General features: G+C 45.0%; 1 protein-coding gene across 1 annotated transcript in view; it reads right to left on the bottom strand.

Annotated features, from left to right (window-relative positions):
- LOC144719920 (uncharacterized) overlaps positions 1 to 9,669 on the bottom strand; it is a 106,953-nt gene extending 97,284 nt beyond the window's left edge. The window contains exons 1-2 of the mRNA XM_078596251.1: positions 8,397 to 9,669; positions 616 to 691 (exon numbers count right to left, since the gene is read on the bottom strand). Of these exons, the coding sequence (XP_078452377.1) occupies positions 616 to 691; positions 8,397 to 8,786 (466 nt within the window). The 5' untranslated portion in view covers positions 8,787 to 9,669. The remainder of the gene's footprint in view (positions 1 to 615; positions 692 to 8,396) is intronic.
- Between the last annotated feature and the right edge of the window lie 7,833 nt (positions 9,670 to 17,502).

Below are 17,502 nucleotides of genomic sequence, written 5' to 3'. Positions count from 1 at the left end.
TGAGCTTGCCAAAAACAGACAAGACACCTACAAAATTACATTCCGCTGGTAAATATCTTCAACGATAGGGTTGATTCAAGAATCATTATTCACCTCTCAGCCACATTCCAACAAATGCCAGTTTATGGACATACTGGTTGCACCACACGAACACCTCTAGAATTTTAACACGCGGAAACTTTTCTCAGAAGAATTGTGAGCAGAGCAGTGTTCTCTGATTATTTGAGTAATCAATGGATCTAGAGATAATTATCGGTTAGTATACTCAACTAATCGGACAACACACAAAAAAGTTCTGCTGGACGGGAGGGGAAGAGATGGGTACAGTGATGTCATCAGCATCATCAGCCACATCACGATGGGCATGGATTGTTAATGAGGCTTCCTGCCTTCACCTTCAAGAGGCAGAGTGAGGGGTGACCATCTTTTTTCAAAGGGACACGAGTAATTGATCACAAAAAAGTAGTCGATTGTCATTTTGTTGACTAATCGACTCATCGTACACCGGCTCTAATTGTGTAGAACTGCCAGGTTAACAGAGAAACGTTGCAGATTTAAAAAAAAAAATGTCTAAGTAAGTGTGTGGCAGAGGGAGCCTGGTAACACGTCACTCACCTCGGTCAATCTGAGCAAGTTCCTGGTTCTCGTCCTCAGAGTCGTCCTCTTCCTCCTCACTCGATGAATGAGTCACCTACCGACGACACAGAGCACGGTAAGCAGAAGCAATCGCATCAGATGGCTGAGAAAGAGGCTGTCCACATTATTTTTGCCAAAGCTTTGTTGGTTTGGCAAGCAAAACACAGGGTCTCAAGTGAAAACAACCAGCCTTCTCCAATCCGAAGGTTTATAAAGCGCCTTATCAGTGGATTGCTGAATGAAGGCCTTCCCATGCCATGTTGGTTGAAAGGGTTGTTTGACCATACTTCACCACGCTGGTCAATACGGGTTGGTTAAACATAAAGCTCACATACGAACCCACTTCATTTGTAGGCCATTGAAGGAAAAGTAGCGGTGATCATTGATTTTATACTATTAGCATTAGCTCCAGCCCGAGGTGTCTAACAAATTGAAAGGGGTAATTCACATGGAAAATACACTACCCTTCCAAACCTTTCTCTCTTTAGATCGCATCTTGCCCTACCTACACTTGTCCCCACCTTTAACACGTAGGCTATTGCGACCAATATCCACAAAAACCTCTATTATTGTCCCCACCTCCACACCCTAATTATTTTTTTCTTAAAGAAATGTTAATAGTTTTTTTTATCTCACCAAATGTGCTGCATGGGATGGGTGAGGTTTATCAAATGCTGCAGATGTCCAAAAACGCAAAAAAAGATGTATGTTGCAGTCAGTGGTGCAACAAAAAAAACATGCCCAATGGAAATACCATTGATGCCCTGAGACAAAAAAAAACAGCTCAAATGCCACTGTGACCCACTTTCAAGGGTGCGGTTTGCTACGATATAATTGTTGTTCGTTTTTCCAGTTAACGTCACGTGTGCCTTTGTGCTCAAGGTCACGTCTGCAGCGTTGAGCTATACACGACTGGGTTCAGTGACTCCTAAAAACTGAAAATAAAATCGTAAATTTCTCGAGCTCAAATATTCTGCTTACAGAGCAATACACTGAAAGGGCATCAACCAATTTACATTTTACTGTAAATGACTAATTAAATCATTATATAAGTAAGCCGTAGCAATAAAGTCCACAACCGCAGTCTCCAAGGTAGCATTTAACGTGCTAATTTATGGCCCTCTTCTCATTGTTGTTAATGACGTAACCGCTGACATTTACGTAAGGTCAATCTATTCTAAGGCCTTTCTTGGAAAAAGGTGATGCTTTTTTTAAATATATTTTTTTACGTCATTAGGTTTGAAGTTCATATTAATATATATACATTTATATTTTTCAAAAAACTTGAAATGCGATCTAAAATTTCAGAGCAGAATAATTTGTTTTCAGGCCCGTGGCGTGACCTTGTTAAAAGGGGGGCATAAAAAGAACCCTGGGAGAGGCAGGAAGGCACCGCAGTCAATGTTAAACAAATGTTTAACATCGCTTAAACTTACACTTATGTTTAAACGCTAAGCAGAATGAGTAACGACGCAATCTGCTTGTGTTTATGTGCATTCAGCTCCAGTTCTCACCAACATCTTTTAATTTCACGATAAAATTTTACAATGGACGGCTGAGCCTTCTTCTCGGGAGGGGTCAGCTCTACCAGCCTCCATAAACGCTCGATGGCTGCTGCTGCTGCCTTTGATAACGAAAAAAAAGATTTGGGCATGTCCATAACAGCCTCTAAAATGCTTAATGGGTGGCTTTTACGTAAGCTCGTGCTAACCAACCCACTCCCCAGACAATAACAAACTACAGTGCACAGTGGGTGAAGTCAGAGTTCCAAATTTAGACCCGCTGATCACCAATATTACATTGCTCACCGTGCCCGGGTGCCTGTACACCTTCACGCGATTACGTTACTGTTTCAAAATGCACGTATCTTGCACGCTAAATTAGCTTAGCCATACCATTAATATTGTTACAATCACTCAGTCCAACTTACTGGGGCACTGCATTGATTTTAAGCCAGCATCTGTATTTCTGCCGAGTATGAGATCTATTGACCTCATAGAGCTGAGCTTCAGGAGAGGCGTCTGTGGCAGGCCAGGTGCAGGGAGGGGTAGGAATTTGAGAGCAACAAATCGCCCTGCTGAAAAAAATCGCTCCCGTGCCCAGAGCTTGCAGCCAGCGTGAAATTAACGGTGCAAGGGTTTTCATAGTTGTCATTTTAAAAATGACATTGCTCATCACACGTCACCATCTTTCCATAAAGCCGTACACTTTCTCAATCATGAGAAATGTTAAATATCGCCTGGAAAATTGACGGGCAATCAATATTTTATACGCACAATATCCTCCGTATTGTATAACGCACCACAGAGAATAATTAAACACGAATACTGAACTTGGAGTAAAGTATGGGCTACTCCCACCTGCAAGACATCGGACCAGCATGGAAGAAGAGGATGCCAGATATTCTCTATGGGGGTTTTGTGAAGCTCTCTCCAGTGGAGATCCTTTCGTCAGCAGTGGCGTGTGCAGGTAACAGAAGGGCTGCACCTTAAAGTGTAAGTCCTGGTGGTGAACTTGTCAGGCAAGCAGAGGTGATTGTCTGTACTCAACTCCTGGGCTACGATGCACGACACAGGGCAGTAAAATGCTGAACGACTTCCTGCTTAACAAGGCCTGCGTGGCCCCCTCCTCAGCGCCAGAGCTAAACGCAGGTTCCACGTGCTGCACCACACTTTAACCTCTCGGTCTTAGCAAATAATTTGTATTCAGATCGGTGAAACTGGGGCAAGTCTACAGTAGGAGATATTTAATTTAACAACTACATCAACGACATCGTTGTACAATATATGTTACAGTGAAAACATAAAGTACATAAATACACAGTACTATATTGCAATAATTGTTTCCTATACTTTGCACACTGCAGTGTCATGCCATGCAGTGTATTCAGTTGCGCGAATGTAGAACAATTACAGTGCAGGAGTCATCTCAGTATTATTGACAATACAAGACTTTATTAGCATTGCATTTAGTCATGTGCATGCTGATTTGTTGTTATGCTCAAGTGCATTTTATACAAGTATTTATTTTAAAACAAAGCCAACATTCGAATAATTAACAAACACTTTATTTCAGCAATGACTGTCATTGTACAAGCATTAAAGATAAACAAAAGATATTTACAGGGTAAACAATTCAACTAAATACAGACATCAAAACAAAATTGATATGTTTAATTGTAAACATGATTAACTGTGCCATATTTGCATTTAGAGTGTCAGATTATTCACACACATTAATAATGAAAGAATAATTGGAAATAATACCACACCTATACCACGAGTGATTACTATATTAATAATTTGTGATTACAGCATCAATGATGACAGTGACAATGATGGATATGATGGAAATAACTACTGTAATTTTAAACGTTCATGCCCTCATCAACGGATGCCCATTTAACTCTGTGCCTGCTGGTGGACACTTCAGTTGATCCAAGAAGGATTTAAAGGAGACTCCCGAGGGTTCAGGTGATAGCTTAAACTATTTTATGACCCAGGCACTTCCATTTTATTGGCACCAGCAGATAAATTGTTTCAAACAGTGGGCTACACAGTACATGATGTGGGTTATGTACATGATGCTTAGGTGGCAACTTGCTCCTTGGTGTTCATGTATTAAATGTCTATCAACTACCGATTACAAACTATTTATTATTTTACCAGGTAAGGTCCACTTAGCTATATAGCTCTTTTTCAGAAGCGAACTGGCCACAAATGATAGCTCAAAGAAGTGGCTTATGATGTGGAAATGTATAACAGCCAAATAATCTAAACGTATGTTTATTCTAAATGCGGAGAGAACCCCCAGAAGACCTGGAAAATAGTCCCAGCGACCACGAGAAGAACATGCAAGCTCCAAAACTACAGGCATCAGGGTCAGGATCGAACCCATGATCTCCTGCACACCAGGTGAGGTAGTTAACATCTCGCCATGGTGACACCCCTTAGATTTCGATTTAAAGCTTTCGTGACTGCAGGGATTCATCTTCTTGGTTCTTTCGGTTTTATTACTTCCCTTCTACGTGACTTTACCGAAAGAACCAAGAAGATGAACCCCTTAGATTATGGATAACCATTTGTGAGCACAGGTCCATGCACGGTCAGTATTGGTGCTTAAATCATTGGCTGTGCACGGCTCCTCGAGAAGATGACACGAGAGCAGATGGGCGAGGCATCCTGTGCTCTTCACCACAGCCGCAGGTCTGGTTCTGAGCCTAGCCGAGATGACCTCACTTCCTGAGGCTTTGCAGCAGCCAACAACATGTAAGTAGGTATTTCAGGCATCGCCAGATTACCCGTGGTTCTTCTGACCTAGGCATGTTATATCTAGGCATCAACCATGACCTGCACGGCATGGGGAGAACCTCACATAGCAGCAGCGGATTGATAAAGAGCTGGACATTTATATGTACACAAGCAAGTGCTGTTGGGAGAGTATTGCGCATTGCCCACCAAGCACTCCCCAATTTGCCAACCGCATTACCAAATCCATTAGTGCTTTCACATGCGCCTTTATAAAAATGCACCTAATAATATCTCATTAGTCTATTATTTGGTTGACGACAAAGTTGGCCACTGCGCCCAGACAGCACTGAGTGGCATAAACAGACAATTTAAAATAAACGTGAAAGAAATCTAATAGGCAAGCGCAGGCCTTCCCAGTGGCCCACTTTGTCCTGAACTCTGCCACTTGTGGCAAACATCACCCACGGGCCCCTGCAAAATACTCCTAAAGCCTCAACTGCTTTGCGAATTAAACCCTATCCAGCATTAAGCGAGCGTTGTTACTTGCACAAAGCAATAAAGCTCCCACATAACGACAAAAGCAAATGAGTTTTACATTGTGTTTGCGCCACGTTTTGCTTTGCTTGGGGAATAATAATTTATGTCCACTGTACATGTTAATTTAATCAGTGATGTTAAATTGCCACCATTACATTGCTCGCATTACTCTCTTAGTGTCCCAAACGGACCCAGAATGTCCCGAGCCTGTGTGGAGTTGGGGGGGCCTCATGACACGGGCTACGATCACTCAGCCACGCTATTCAGCTGCTATTGCGCAAGAGGAGGCATCCAGTAGCATAAACGCGACTTCCAAACCGCAATGAACACGAGCCCCACATTCCGAAATAAACACTTGCACAAGCCCGGCCAGAAGCACAAACAACCAATTGATAATGACAATGAAAACAGCTCTCAAGAATAATTGGGTGGCATGCGGTTATTCTTTTCAAAGTTTCTGTTTGTTTATGTCAAAACTGTTATATATGGTAATACATTACATGTGGTAATTATTATTATTCTTCTTCAAAATACTATATCAGACAGGTGTTAAATGGATAGACTAGATCATAATTATGCCCCCAAAAAAATCACCAAGTTCACCTTCATATTATTTACCAAGGAAAGCTTTACTGACTCTCAACACTTAAGGTGGTTCCTGCATGTTGGGATGTTTGGCTAATTCCATTCAGGAATGTTTTCGGCATATCAGAAGTGTCAGTTTGTAATTGAAACCCCAGGTCGTCGTGAGTGAACGGTTGTGTGCATTTCACGGGATGATCTCAGTGCACCCTCAGAGGGCGCACAGACCACGAAAACACCAACAGAATCCAAACAAAGACATGACTAAACACACAAAGACACACACGCGCGCATCTCGTTCGTTCAAACAGCAGGCATTCCCCCTTGAATGGCGCACAACCATATCCTCACCAGTCCGTGTACGCATGAGTAACATCTCACTCTGGGTCACTCACTGCACAAACGAGCAGGCGTCGTCAGCGAGCCACGTGCTAAGGCTATTTACATCTCCATCTCCCCCACGCCACCTTTAATGCCCTACTTAGATTTCGTCGTATACCGTCATGCAATAAATCTGCATTCTGATGGGCTGTTTATCGCGGTACAACGCTGTTGTTCGGTTTTATCGCACATCCTCCGCTTCATGCGTTGCCTTGTGATGCTTTTCCCAAACAATAACAGAGCCCTTTGAAAACGTCAAAAGATGCATCGATAATGCCAGCCTAAAAACCCCGCCAGTGAATGCCTTGTTCCCCGTGGGTGCTTAAATAGAGGTGGAAATGTACTGGCAAGCACATAACCTGCGCGTTGGTGAATCCCAGTGAAGGATTATATGCAAGGTCAAAACTGCCTGCTGTCAGTACAATAACTAAATTGAGGCTTTGCTCAAGTGCTTGAAAATAAGAATGTTGATGCAATAATGTGAAAGATATTTCCGCTCCTGGCCGCAACTAGAGACTCTGACATGCGTCATACCACTAAGTAAAACGGACATTTATCTCCAATGACCACTCTGTAAACGTTATGTAGCTTAATACAATGATGATAATAATAATATATAATATACAGCCCTTCGCCAATCCACTGCAAAATGGAGTTATTCCTGACACCGAGTACGTAATGTGGGTTTGTTTGACCATACTTCCCCACGCGTGTAAATGCTGGTTGGTTGAGGGTGGGTGCCCAGAACCCGTGGCTGAATCGAATTCAGGTGCCCTTGGGTTCTTAGCACCGTGCGATAACCACGGTGCCACTGCTCCCCTGTCCCGTTACACCTTTCAAAGAACTGTCTATACGTTTATAGTGCTTGCTGGAATGCAATAGGCGCATGCGATGCCTCGTGTCAGCAAATATTACTCAATATAGCACCAATCGACGGCCAAGAATAGTGATGGAGTGGCAGCCAAGATATGGGACGCGTCCGAGATGGAAAGTCAGCGAGGAGATGGAGCGATGAAATCAGCATACTGTGTGGGTGCTATGTGGAGTATTAATACTTCTCCATCGCAGTTTTGTGAGAGTATAGTGACGGGTTTGGGGAGGGAGGCGACAGCTGAGCAGTGGATTGATCTTGGCTGGTGATGATGATGATGACGGTGGTGGTAGCAGCAGTCTATTGTTGGCATTGTAAAGACAACAAAGTGATTTGAAAGTTGCTGCTGCTGCTGCTCCTGCTGGCTGCAGACAAAAGATACAGCCTCGTGCCATCAGCAGTCGATAAGCAGTGAAGGACACGCATGGCTATTGTTCTCCCGTCTACTCAATAAAGTTGTGTCGCGACGCTACGATGCGCGGATACCTCTGCTTGCCAGCAGTTAATGGCTTGTCTGGTGATAACCAACAAAGATTGTCATCACCATTTCGATAAGACATGGGTTATTTACAATTGTTTACTCCAGTATGATGAGTGATGAACTGCAAGATCACACGAGCCAGCCAGCCAGCCTGTTATCCAGCCAGCTAGTTCGTCAAGACAGCCACTTCACTTCCCCGCCAGCTCACCAGGCATCCAGGTAGTCAGACGAGCAGCTAGTCCGGTGAACTAGCCAGCCATCCACTCGTCAATTAGACACCCGCTCAGTCATCGAGACTACGAATCATATCGCTGGTTAGGTAGTCGGTTAACACAACTAGTCAATCGGCCAACTAGTCAAATAACTCGTTCTACGCACAGCCATGCAGTCACCCAGCCTGCTAGTCAGTCTGCTTCAGTCACGATATCCAGTTCGCCTAACGAGCCGGCTACAGTCAGTCAGCAAGTCAAGACACCCAAGTCAACACACCCAAGTCAACACACCCAGCCAGCCCCCTCCCATGAACCAGGTCAACTCTACACAACATCACCTGTGATGACAGCGAGCAAGAGAGCATCAGGGTGCTGGGGGTAGTGTGGTGATGGCGTTAGTGGTGGTGGTGGGTGGTGGGTGCCAAGTGCCCCCCTTCTCGCTCTACCTTGAGCTGTAGCGGCTGGACTTCGTCAATGGTGTACGCTCGTAACTTCTTTGTCAGCACCGTTACCATCCTAACCGGCCGGGCGTGCCCGGCTGGGCTGCGTGCGCTACGGGGGGGGCCCTGCCTCCTCCTCGCTCGCTGATGCTGCTGCTGCTGCCTCCGCTCCGTCTCCCGTAGATGGTTCGTTCCCACTCGCCCGCCCCCCACCTCCTCGTCCTCCTCATCCACGTCGTCCTCCTCCTCCTCCGCTTCGTATTCGTCGTCGTCGTCGCTCCGTCTCCACCGTGGCGGCGCGGCTCCGCTACTGCCGCTGCTGCTGCTCTGGTGGTGCTGGTGGTGCTGATGGTGATGCTGCTGCTGCTGCCAACTTTGCGCACAGATGAGATACATACATGGGGCTTGCGGGTGCTAAGTCGCGCTTGCGCTACCCGTGTGTGGGGTGGGTGGTGGTGGTGGTGGTCCTCAAGCTACTACGGAGAGTCGCACAAATCCAGCTCCAAACCAACCTCCTCCTCCTCCTGCACCCCCCCAACAATCAGCGAACGCGAGTGTCCGTAGCCCAACTCCCACGGGTGTCTGCTTTGTTGTCGCTGGTTTTGCGTCCTTCTGTCTTGTTTGTGTGTGTGTTTGTGTTTGTCGAGGCTACTGCTGCTGCCACTGCTGCTGCCACTGCTGCTGCTGCCTCCGCTGTTTGACGTCTGCGCTCATTCATCGGCGGCTACTGCTGCTGCTGCCCCCGCAGGCTTCCTCGCTCCGCCCTGCGCACTCTGGCCCGCTCTGTTCCGCGCTCGCTGCCACCCTCTTCCACACAACTCCCTCCCATCCTCTTGCACCTCCCTCTCTCTCTCCCTCTCTCTCTGTACCTCCTCTTCCGTGCACCACCTCCTTCTCTCTGCACACACCCCCCACCCCACCGCTTTCCTCTCTCTCTCGCTGAACTCTGTAATGTCACCTCCGTCCCCTCTCTCCTTCCACCCACGACTCTTTTATCTATCTCCGCACTTATCTATATCTAAACGCACTTTCCTCTCTCTGTGTCTCTCTCCACCTCCATCTCACTCTGTTAATTCACCCCCCCCCCCCGCGTCTCTCTCCCTGAACTTTTCTCTCTCCCTCCCTGCACCTCTCGATCTCAATGCACCCCCTAACCTGCACCAACCCCCTATTCTCTATCTTCCTCACCTCCCCCCCCGTCTCCCTGCAACCTCCCTCTTCCCCACGTGCTTGGCCAAACCCACCGGTAGCTCCATTGGCTGTCACTCCGCCCTCTCTCGTCTCAACAACCAACAACACAAACCCACATTGAACCCGCATGTGGGGGGGGGGGGTGAGATGGTGTGCGCGCTCGAGTGCTGCGATGGCTTCTCTGCTTGTTTGGTGGATTGCGCGGTGGGGTTTGGTTGAGTGATGGGGAGGGTCCCTGGGCTGGTGCTTGTTAATCCTCGAGTGTGGCTGCTGCTGCTGGTGGTGGTGGCGGTGTTTAGGATTTGTCTGGGTTGGTGGTCTTGGGTATCTTTGGTGGCGAGGAGGGGGGGGGGGTAACAGCAGCAGCCTGTGTGGCCACTGAGATATACACAAAAGATTCAGCTGCCCCCCCCCCCAGCACACACACAATGTAGGTTATGGTGGGGGTGGTTGTGTAGGGTGGTGGTCTCACAGATTATGTGGCCCGCCAGTAAGAACCGGCGATACGGTGTCCAGGTGTGCATGCACGTGCACTCTATGCCGACGTATATATGTGCTACTTCTTTCACACCGTAAGTAGCCAACCATGCTAATCGGAGGTGCGGTGATGTGCAGGGCCCCAACCACGAGGTGGTGGTGGGAGGAAATGAAACCTTTCCAGGACCTTAGCTCCGGGACAGCTTTGGCTGAAATAAAGTCCTGGGTGTTTGTACAACGAGTGCTGTGCGTATTGAGGGGCCGTCCATAAATGACGTCACGCACCTAGGGGGGGGGGTCAGACATTTGTGACAATGTGTGACGAGGGGGGGGGGTGAGAAATGTGACGTCACATAAAAATGCGCAACTTTAAATAAATATAGACAACACGTTCTACTTAATTAAATAGACTTTTGAATAAATGTTTTCTCCTACAACATCAGAGTGCAGCGCCAGATTAGATACCCACCACAATGACAATAGTTTAAAGCGATTTGAAGCATGTTTTATTTTTTGAGGGGGGAGGGGCAGAGCTTTGTGACGTCATATTTGAGGGGGGGGTCTGACTTTTTGTGACGCCGTGTGACGACCGGGGGGGTGGGGTCCAAAATCGTCCAAAATCGCGTGACGTCATTTATGGACGGCCCCTGATGTACACGTGCACCTATGTATTGGTCGGTGAAGCGACTGCCGACATTCATTGCGAGTAGAACTGCTAAATGCTTCATGTCCAGTGAATGTAAAGAGCGAGTCGCTCAGTCCCAGCACTCGAGGTGAAATAGGTGCCGCGTGCCGTCACGTGTTTTGTGCGGTGGTGGTGATGGTGGTGGTGGCATTATTATCGTGAGCCGGGCTGTTTGCGGAGGGAAGGTGTCAGCCCTCGGGAGAGCACCCCCACGCGTTCGTGGTCTCAAGGTGACCGCGCTGTGGTGACGATAACGAAATAAAGTCCGTGCACGCACACCAGCCCCCCCCCACTCCATCACAAACATCCCACCTCCAACCTCCCCAACATCTCATTCCCTCCCTCCCACCTCCGCACATCCCAACCCCTCCCCCATCACCCACTGCCATTCACACCAAGGGGCTGCCTGCCCCGTCCTCACCTCATTCACAATAAGAACGTGCGGATTCTCTGGCGCTTGCAAGAAGTAAACCGTGGTTTCATGTCAGTTGTGGGTTATCGTATATGCACAGTGCTGTACTGAACAGGGATTACATTTCTAATGGGAAGTTTTCCAGTGGGGCTCCCAACCACCTGCCCCCCCCCCCCCCACCGCTATGGGGGGGGGGGGGCACGTAAATGTTATTTACAGAGCTCAGCCCCGGACAGCTCCAGTTAAAATTAAGTTAAAGACAGGCTGGTCCAGATGTCTTGTGACCCCCAATTAATTAACCCCAAAAAGATTTTGTTCCCTTGTATATTATTTTTTGTAGAAAATAAACCTCTTTTTAAACATTAACTCTTAGAGAATTAAATGGGGGTCACAATACGTCCGGACCACCCCGTACAGAATTCAATAATGTTGTCGCCGTTGTGATAAGCGTACACCGTATAGTACACGAATATAAAACCAGTTCTAGGTAAAAAAAAATAGTCTTATTTGGGTAGTAGTTTGTAAAAAACTAAATAATATGCCAGACTTACCGTGATATACTACTATACGGTGTTGTGTGATAACTCCTTTATTATATACGTATACCGTAAATTGTATTTATTTCACGCATAAAATATTCCATAAATTATATTTATATCATAAATCGTGTTTATTTCACATAAAGCAGTATATACTACCGCGACCAATTTTCAATATAATATACGCTACGTACGTTTTATTTACAAAAATGTTGACCAGAATGTCACTTATTTTACAGCAAGACAAATAAAACCATGAACTGCAAAATAATAATCGAGTGAACATCGCCGCCGCATCTCCTAGAGGTCATGCACCGAGGAGACGGAGCAATGACAGCTCGTGTGACAGGTGCTGGCTGGATGTTTGTTCCACTGCAAGATCGTGAGAGGTGACGTCGGCTTAGGAGGCCTTGATCCAGAAGTGGATTGAACATGGCTGATTATGCATATAATGAAATATAATGCGTATTCTTCGGTTTTTTCGGTAAAGTCACGTAGGTAAAACATTAAAATTAATAAAAGTAAAATAAAAATCACGACGTTTCGGAGGCAACACAAGCTTCCGTCTTCAGGTGGAACCGTCACAGCCACGACAAGTAAATCTCATTTACTTGATACAGCTGTCGGGCTGTGACGGTTCCACCTGAAGACGGAAGCTTGTGTTGCCTCCGAAACGTCGTGATTTTTATTTTATTTTACTTTTATTAATTTTTTACCTACGTGACTTTACCGAAAAAACCTAAGAATATGAATCCTTGCAGTCACGAAAGCTTCAAATCTAGAAATATAATGCGTGTTTTACATAAAAGCATGCACCGAATATCATTTTATATATCGCACATCATTGCAGTCTTCGTGTGGCGTTTGCTGTGAGCCATCCCGCGGCATCCAGGGTAGCTGAGTGGAATAGTTCCACCAGAGTACGCGTGTTGTACTGATTGGGCAGTCATTGGTGGTCTGCGCCAGCTGGTTTGCACCTCGCTGCATTCAAAGTTTGATTAATACTGGTAGGAACGAAGTGCACCAGACCACCAATAGATGATATCGTCCGTCCGTCCGTCCGTGTATCAACATCGCCCCCTACTGCAAACACTTGGCATGACCCTGTCCGACAAGATGGCCGCCCGCTCCCCCTGCGATCTGTGAAATAAACAAGATGGCCGTCGCTTCCGGCGCCTCACGGCGAAACTTTAAACACTAGAATACAGTAATTTTTTCTTTAACTCCTCTATACCCAGTCGATATCCCTGTACCGGTACTAAGTATTATTCCTACCAGCCCACCCCGCAGGGTCCTGTTCCCTTGACCTTCCATTTATGGAAGAAATTTCCACACCTTCCACGTGTTGTTCGGACACGGTTGAGAGTGGCCCACTGTCGTTATTATTGCAGCTAAAAGGGCACATTGGCTTGACATGTCATTTCAGCATTGTGTAAATGCAATCACTTTATTTCATGAGTGTGGCCAGCGGAACAAACATAGAGACATCCCCGACAATTGGATAAACTGATAATCGTCACGCGCATTGCGCCCTCTTGTGGATGCCCAGATGCTGTACAAGCAACGAACTGCACAGACTGCCAGATCAGAGGTTTCACTTCCAGATCCTGCTACAGACTTCCCTCTATTTAGCTTTGCCAAGGGAGTTTTTTTTTACATAACCTGCCATCCTCGTAGAGTCGTGGAGTTGGAGGGAGATTTTGATACCAATATTGTAGCGAGGGAGAGGGAGGGCGGCTGTATTGTTGGAATGTTGGTAAAAAAAATTGTACAATTGGGCAATAAGTGTATCAGCCAAATATACATTTGGGGGGAGATCTCGTGAAGAATTCACGATAGACAACAGCAGATCACGTTGTCACTCATTCTGTTTAGCGTTTAACATTTGTTTGAGTTTGTTTAACATTGGCCCTATGTCGTGCCCTCCAGAGTTTCTGTATACATCCCCTCCCCCCCCCCCTTTAAATAAGGTCGCGCTACATTGTTGTGACACAGTAAGGCTGTAGTATACCCATGTAGGCAGCTGTCCCCTCCACTACCCCCACTCAACCCACCACACACGTCCCCGTCCCCCCCCCAACCTTGGATACAGCGCCCCCGGGAAGCCACACGCTCGATTAGCACTAATGGATGGACTAACAGACTGCTGGCCATCCACCCGCAGTCAATTGACCACAATTGATCGATACCTAAACATAAGATATGTTTTGGACTGTGATTCGACGATTTAACTGAACGGGTCGGGTGGGGGTAGTTCGTTACTGCTGGCAGGACACGTTTGGCGATTTTAACTGCCGTATTTTATTTATACAAATTAAACATTTTACTGCAGTAATACATTTAACATTAGAATATCATTGAAATGAAAATGTGCAAATCCAATGTATTTAAGATGTTATCTACATAAATACACATGTGCTTGGCGTTTATCACAGTTATTAGACGACAACGTTATGATAAAATTGTATCTTCATCTTCCGTATTGCGTTAACTATTTTTGGACAACGGTATGTACTGTACTTATAATAAATAGCGCCCTTGATTTATCAAAAAAAAGCCGCACTTGAGTCTCAAGATTATTTTTAGGGAAGCCCTTCTTCATCCATTCGGGATGTTTGGCCAATTCCTAAATTAGCATCTGGCTTCATGTGGAAGTAAACTGGAGTACCCAAAGAAAATCCATCTTTTAAAGCTGAACTTTTTTTTAAAAAAAACCTCTCATCTCACCACAGATGAATTCAACAAAAACCTATTGTGCTTCCATCTTTTCACCTCCAAGCAAAGTTGATAAGCTTGGTTAAAAATGAAACACACCGGACATAGCACGAATGTGCTATTATTAAAATGACATATTTTTTATAACATTAAGTGTAAACATACTATCTGCCACGTATGACTTATACAAAACTATATAGTTGATCATAGATTATCCGGCTGCCTCCAACATTATCCGGCTGCAGTCCCGGGCCGATCCAACGAAACCGCTCCAAAGGCTGTAACCCAGTCCGGCCATCGGCACCATGTGCATGACAAAAAAAGTATCTAAGCTTGATTTCAGTGTCAAATATCGCATACAGTACATTATCCACCAGATACAACAACTTAGTGAAAATACTCTACGTATATACATTTTTCATGACTCAACAACAGTAATAAAAACAGAAAGTATACACGGTGCGATCCGGCGAAAAGTGCTTTGTGTAATTCGTCGTTAGCCGGAGCACCGCTCTCAAGACTGCATCAGTCCAGCGATTGTCAAACACATGGTTGAGTTGAAACAAGAGCGTAGTAGTAGTACGTACATCACCCCATGCATTCTTCAAGATTGGAGCGGTAAGTAGGGTAAAGTAAATACGGTAACTTTTTACAGGAGTGTACTTCATTTTGTCTATTTTTTTATGTTTACGCCAATTTCATGTAGTAAACTAAATTAAAACAATAAAAAAAACATACACACAACACTGGAAAATGTAATGTTATCCAAAAATTTGCAATAGTAAGCTATTTTAAATAATACTTTAGTCGTGATTATCCTGCGTTTTTGAAAATCCTGCACCCCCTTCCCCAAAGCCGCCGGATAATCGATTATCTAATGGACATACACACAATGTAGTCTTCAGTTGTGAACAAAAACTGCCAATTATTTATTTGAAATTTCGATTTAAAGCTTTCGTGACTGCAGGGATTCATCTTCAGGTGAAGAGGACGGCTGCTTGCGTTGTGGCCGAAACGTCGTGAGAATTATTTTATTATGTGTTGTTTTTATTATTTTATTACTTCCCTTCTACGTGACTTTACCGAAAGAACCAAGAAGATATTTATTTGAAACTCTACAGCTGGTGATAATGGCCAGTGGGCTAGAATAACTACTGAGTGGCAACCAACGGATGGAATGTGCCCAAGATGACATCCACCACGGAGTTGGAGCAATTAGATCAGCAAGTGTTGGGTGGTTCAGTCCATCGTGGAACCGTGAGAGGTGGTGACAGCTTGCGAAACAGTTTCAGCCAGCAGTGGATTAATTATGGCTGATGCGACTAGCTCGAGAACATACAATGCACGGTAATGTGAATAGTCGATGCACAACATAAACAATTTTACTGATAAATTCAAAACAATGAAATTACCCAACACATTGAGCCTCCGGTTATAATCTTAGAACCAGTTATATTATGCATAATGTATGGTCACTCAGAATACAGCACTTACTGGCTAAATTTTTAAATAAAGCCCTTTGGTAATTTGGTATGGTATATTTTTGGCAAATACAATTACTTGATTAAATATTGAAATGTTCATTAAGTTCTTCATAAATAAGCAGTCAAGGGAATTTGATGACTAAATCAAAGTCAAATGGTATTTAACGATTGTCACGATCCTGTTAATGTACTGTGGGTACAAGCTAGTAAGTAAGATTGTGCATCATTGCTCAACAGCATTTGGTCAACTTGGGTTTTTTTTACGAGTTAAACGTATATTTCTAGACTTACATTATACACAAATTATGTAGCATGGTTAGATGAGATTATCATATTGAATGTTTGAGGCATAATTTATGTGTCTTTCTGGAATAAAATGTTGAATGCTCTAATTGGTTTTGTTTTGTTTACATTCCGATCAGAAGAGAAAATGATAATGACACCTTATATAGCACCTTTCATAAAATCTTAACGTACTTTAAATCAGTGGCAATGGGGGAGGGGTGCAGGGGGGGTAATAAATGGCTGAAAGTTTAAATAAAAAGTGTTTTCTGAAAGCAAAACATTTTTAGGCAGGGCTTGAACATCTCAAACTTAAAGGACTCCCTGACAGCCTTCGTCAGAGAGTTGCACACAGTCCAGGTGCCACAGAAGCAAAGGCCGCTGCTCGTGGACTTGGGCTTCGTTCTGGGGTTGAAATGTCGGGGCACAGCAACTCCCCAACATATGCTTGTGCGAGATCATTTGGGGCCTTGAAAATGAGGAGGACCTTGAATTCACGAACGGAAATGAAGATTTTGGCGCAGGTCAGTTCAACCAAAAGCCACTGGCAGAGCCAGTGGGGGGGGGGTGGCACGTGCGCCGCCAATGATCCGATCGAAATCCCCAATTTCGATCGGATCATTGGGGTTTATTAGTAATAAATCGGCATTTTGAAAACCCCCACTGCCACTGTGTAGCATATTATTACGTGCCAGGGACTCTATGAGATGATAGGACAATATTCTGAGTCCATAATTGGCAATAAGTAACGGCAAAGCAGTTATAAGTGACTCACAGAATTGTGCGCAGTTGCGTATACGGTACACGACTTCCCTGAAGGCATTCACCTTCAGTGAGCGCAATGCCGAATTCGACCCTCGATCGATGGCTGCGCCATCGCCGCACACGCGTCGAATAAAAAGCAAGTCCTTACTAACAACTCCTATAATTTTTCATTGCTGGGGGGGGGTTGCCCCCCACTACCTGAAAATCCCGGCTCCGCCATTGCCAAAAGCCATGGACTAATTCTAGGGACAGCCTTGTGCTTATGTGAAGGCTTGAAATTAACACAGGTCTGTTTTACCACGTAATTGATGCTTACACTTTCAGCCTTATTTCAACCATGAAGACACCTGACGTGTATTCAATATTTATATCAAACTAAGCATTTTCGTCGTTGTGGAGAATATAAATAACTAAATAAATAAGCTGGCAATGTCTTCTTCACATATCCATCTCTCCACATACAAAAAAAATATTTATTTCAAACCCTGTCTGATGCATGGCCTAACTCCTGCAGCATTGTTTCAAGACAAGTAAACTGCTATGAACTAGGGGATATAAGTTC

The sequence above is a fragment of the Lampetra planeri genome, chromosome 7 (assembly GCF_965212315.1).
Source record: "Lampetra planeri chromosome 7, kcLamPlan1.2.h2, whole genome shotgun sequence".
Taxonomy (NCBI): Eukaryota; Metazoa; Chordata; class Hyperoartia; order Petromyzontiformes; family Petromyzontidae; genus Lampetra; species Lampetra planeri.
Note: the sequence above shows the minus strand (reverse complement) of the source record. Positions and strands in the feature narration are given on the sequence as shown.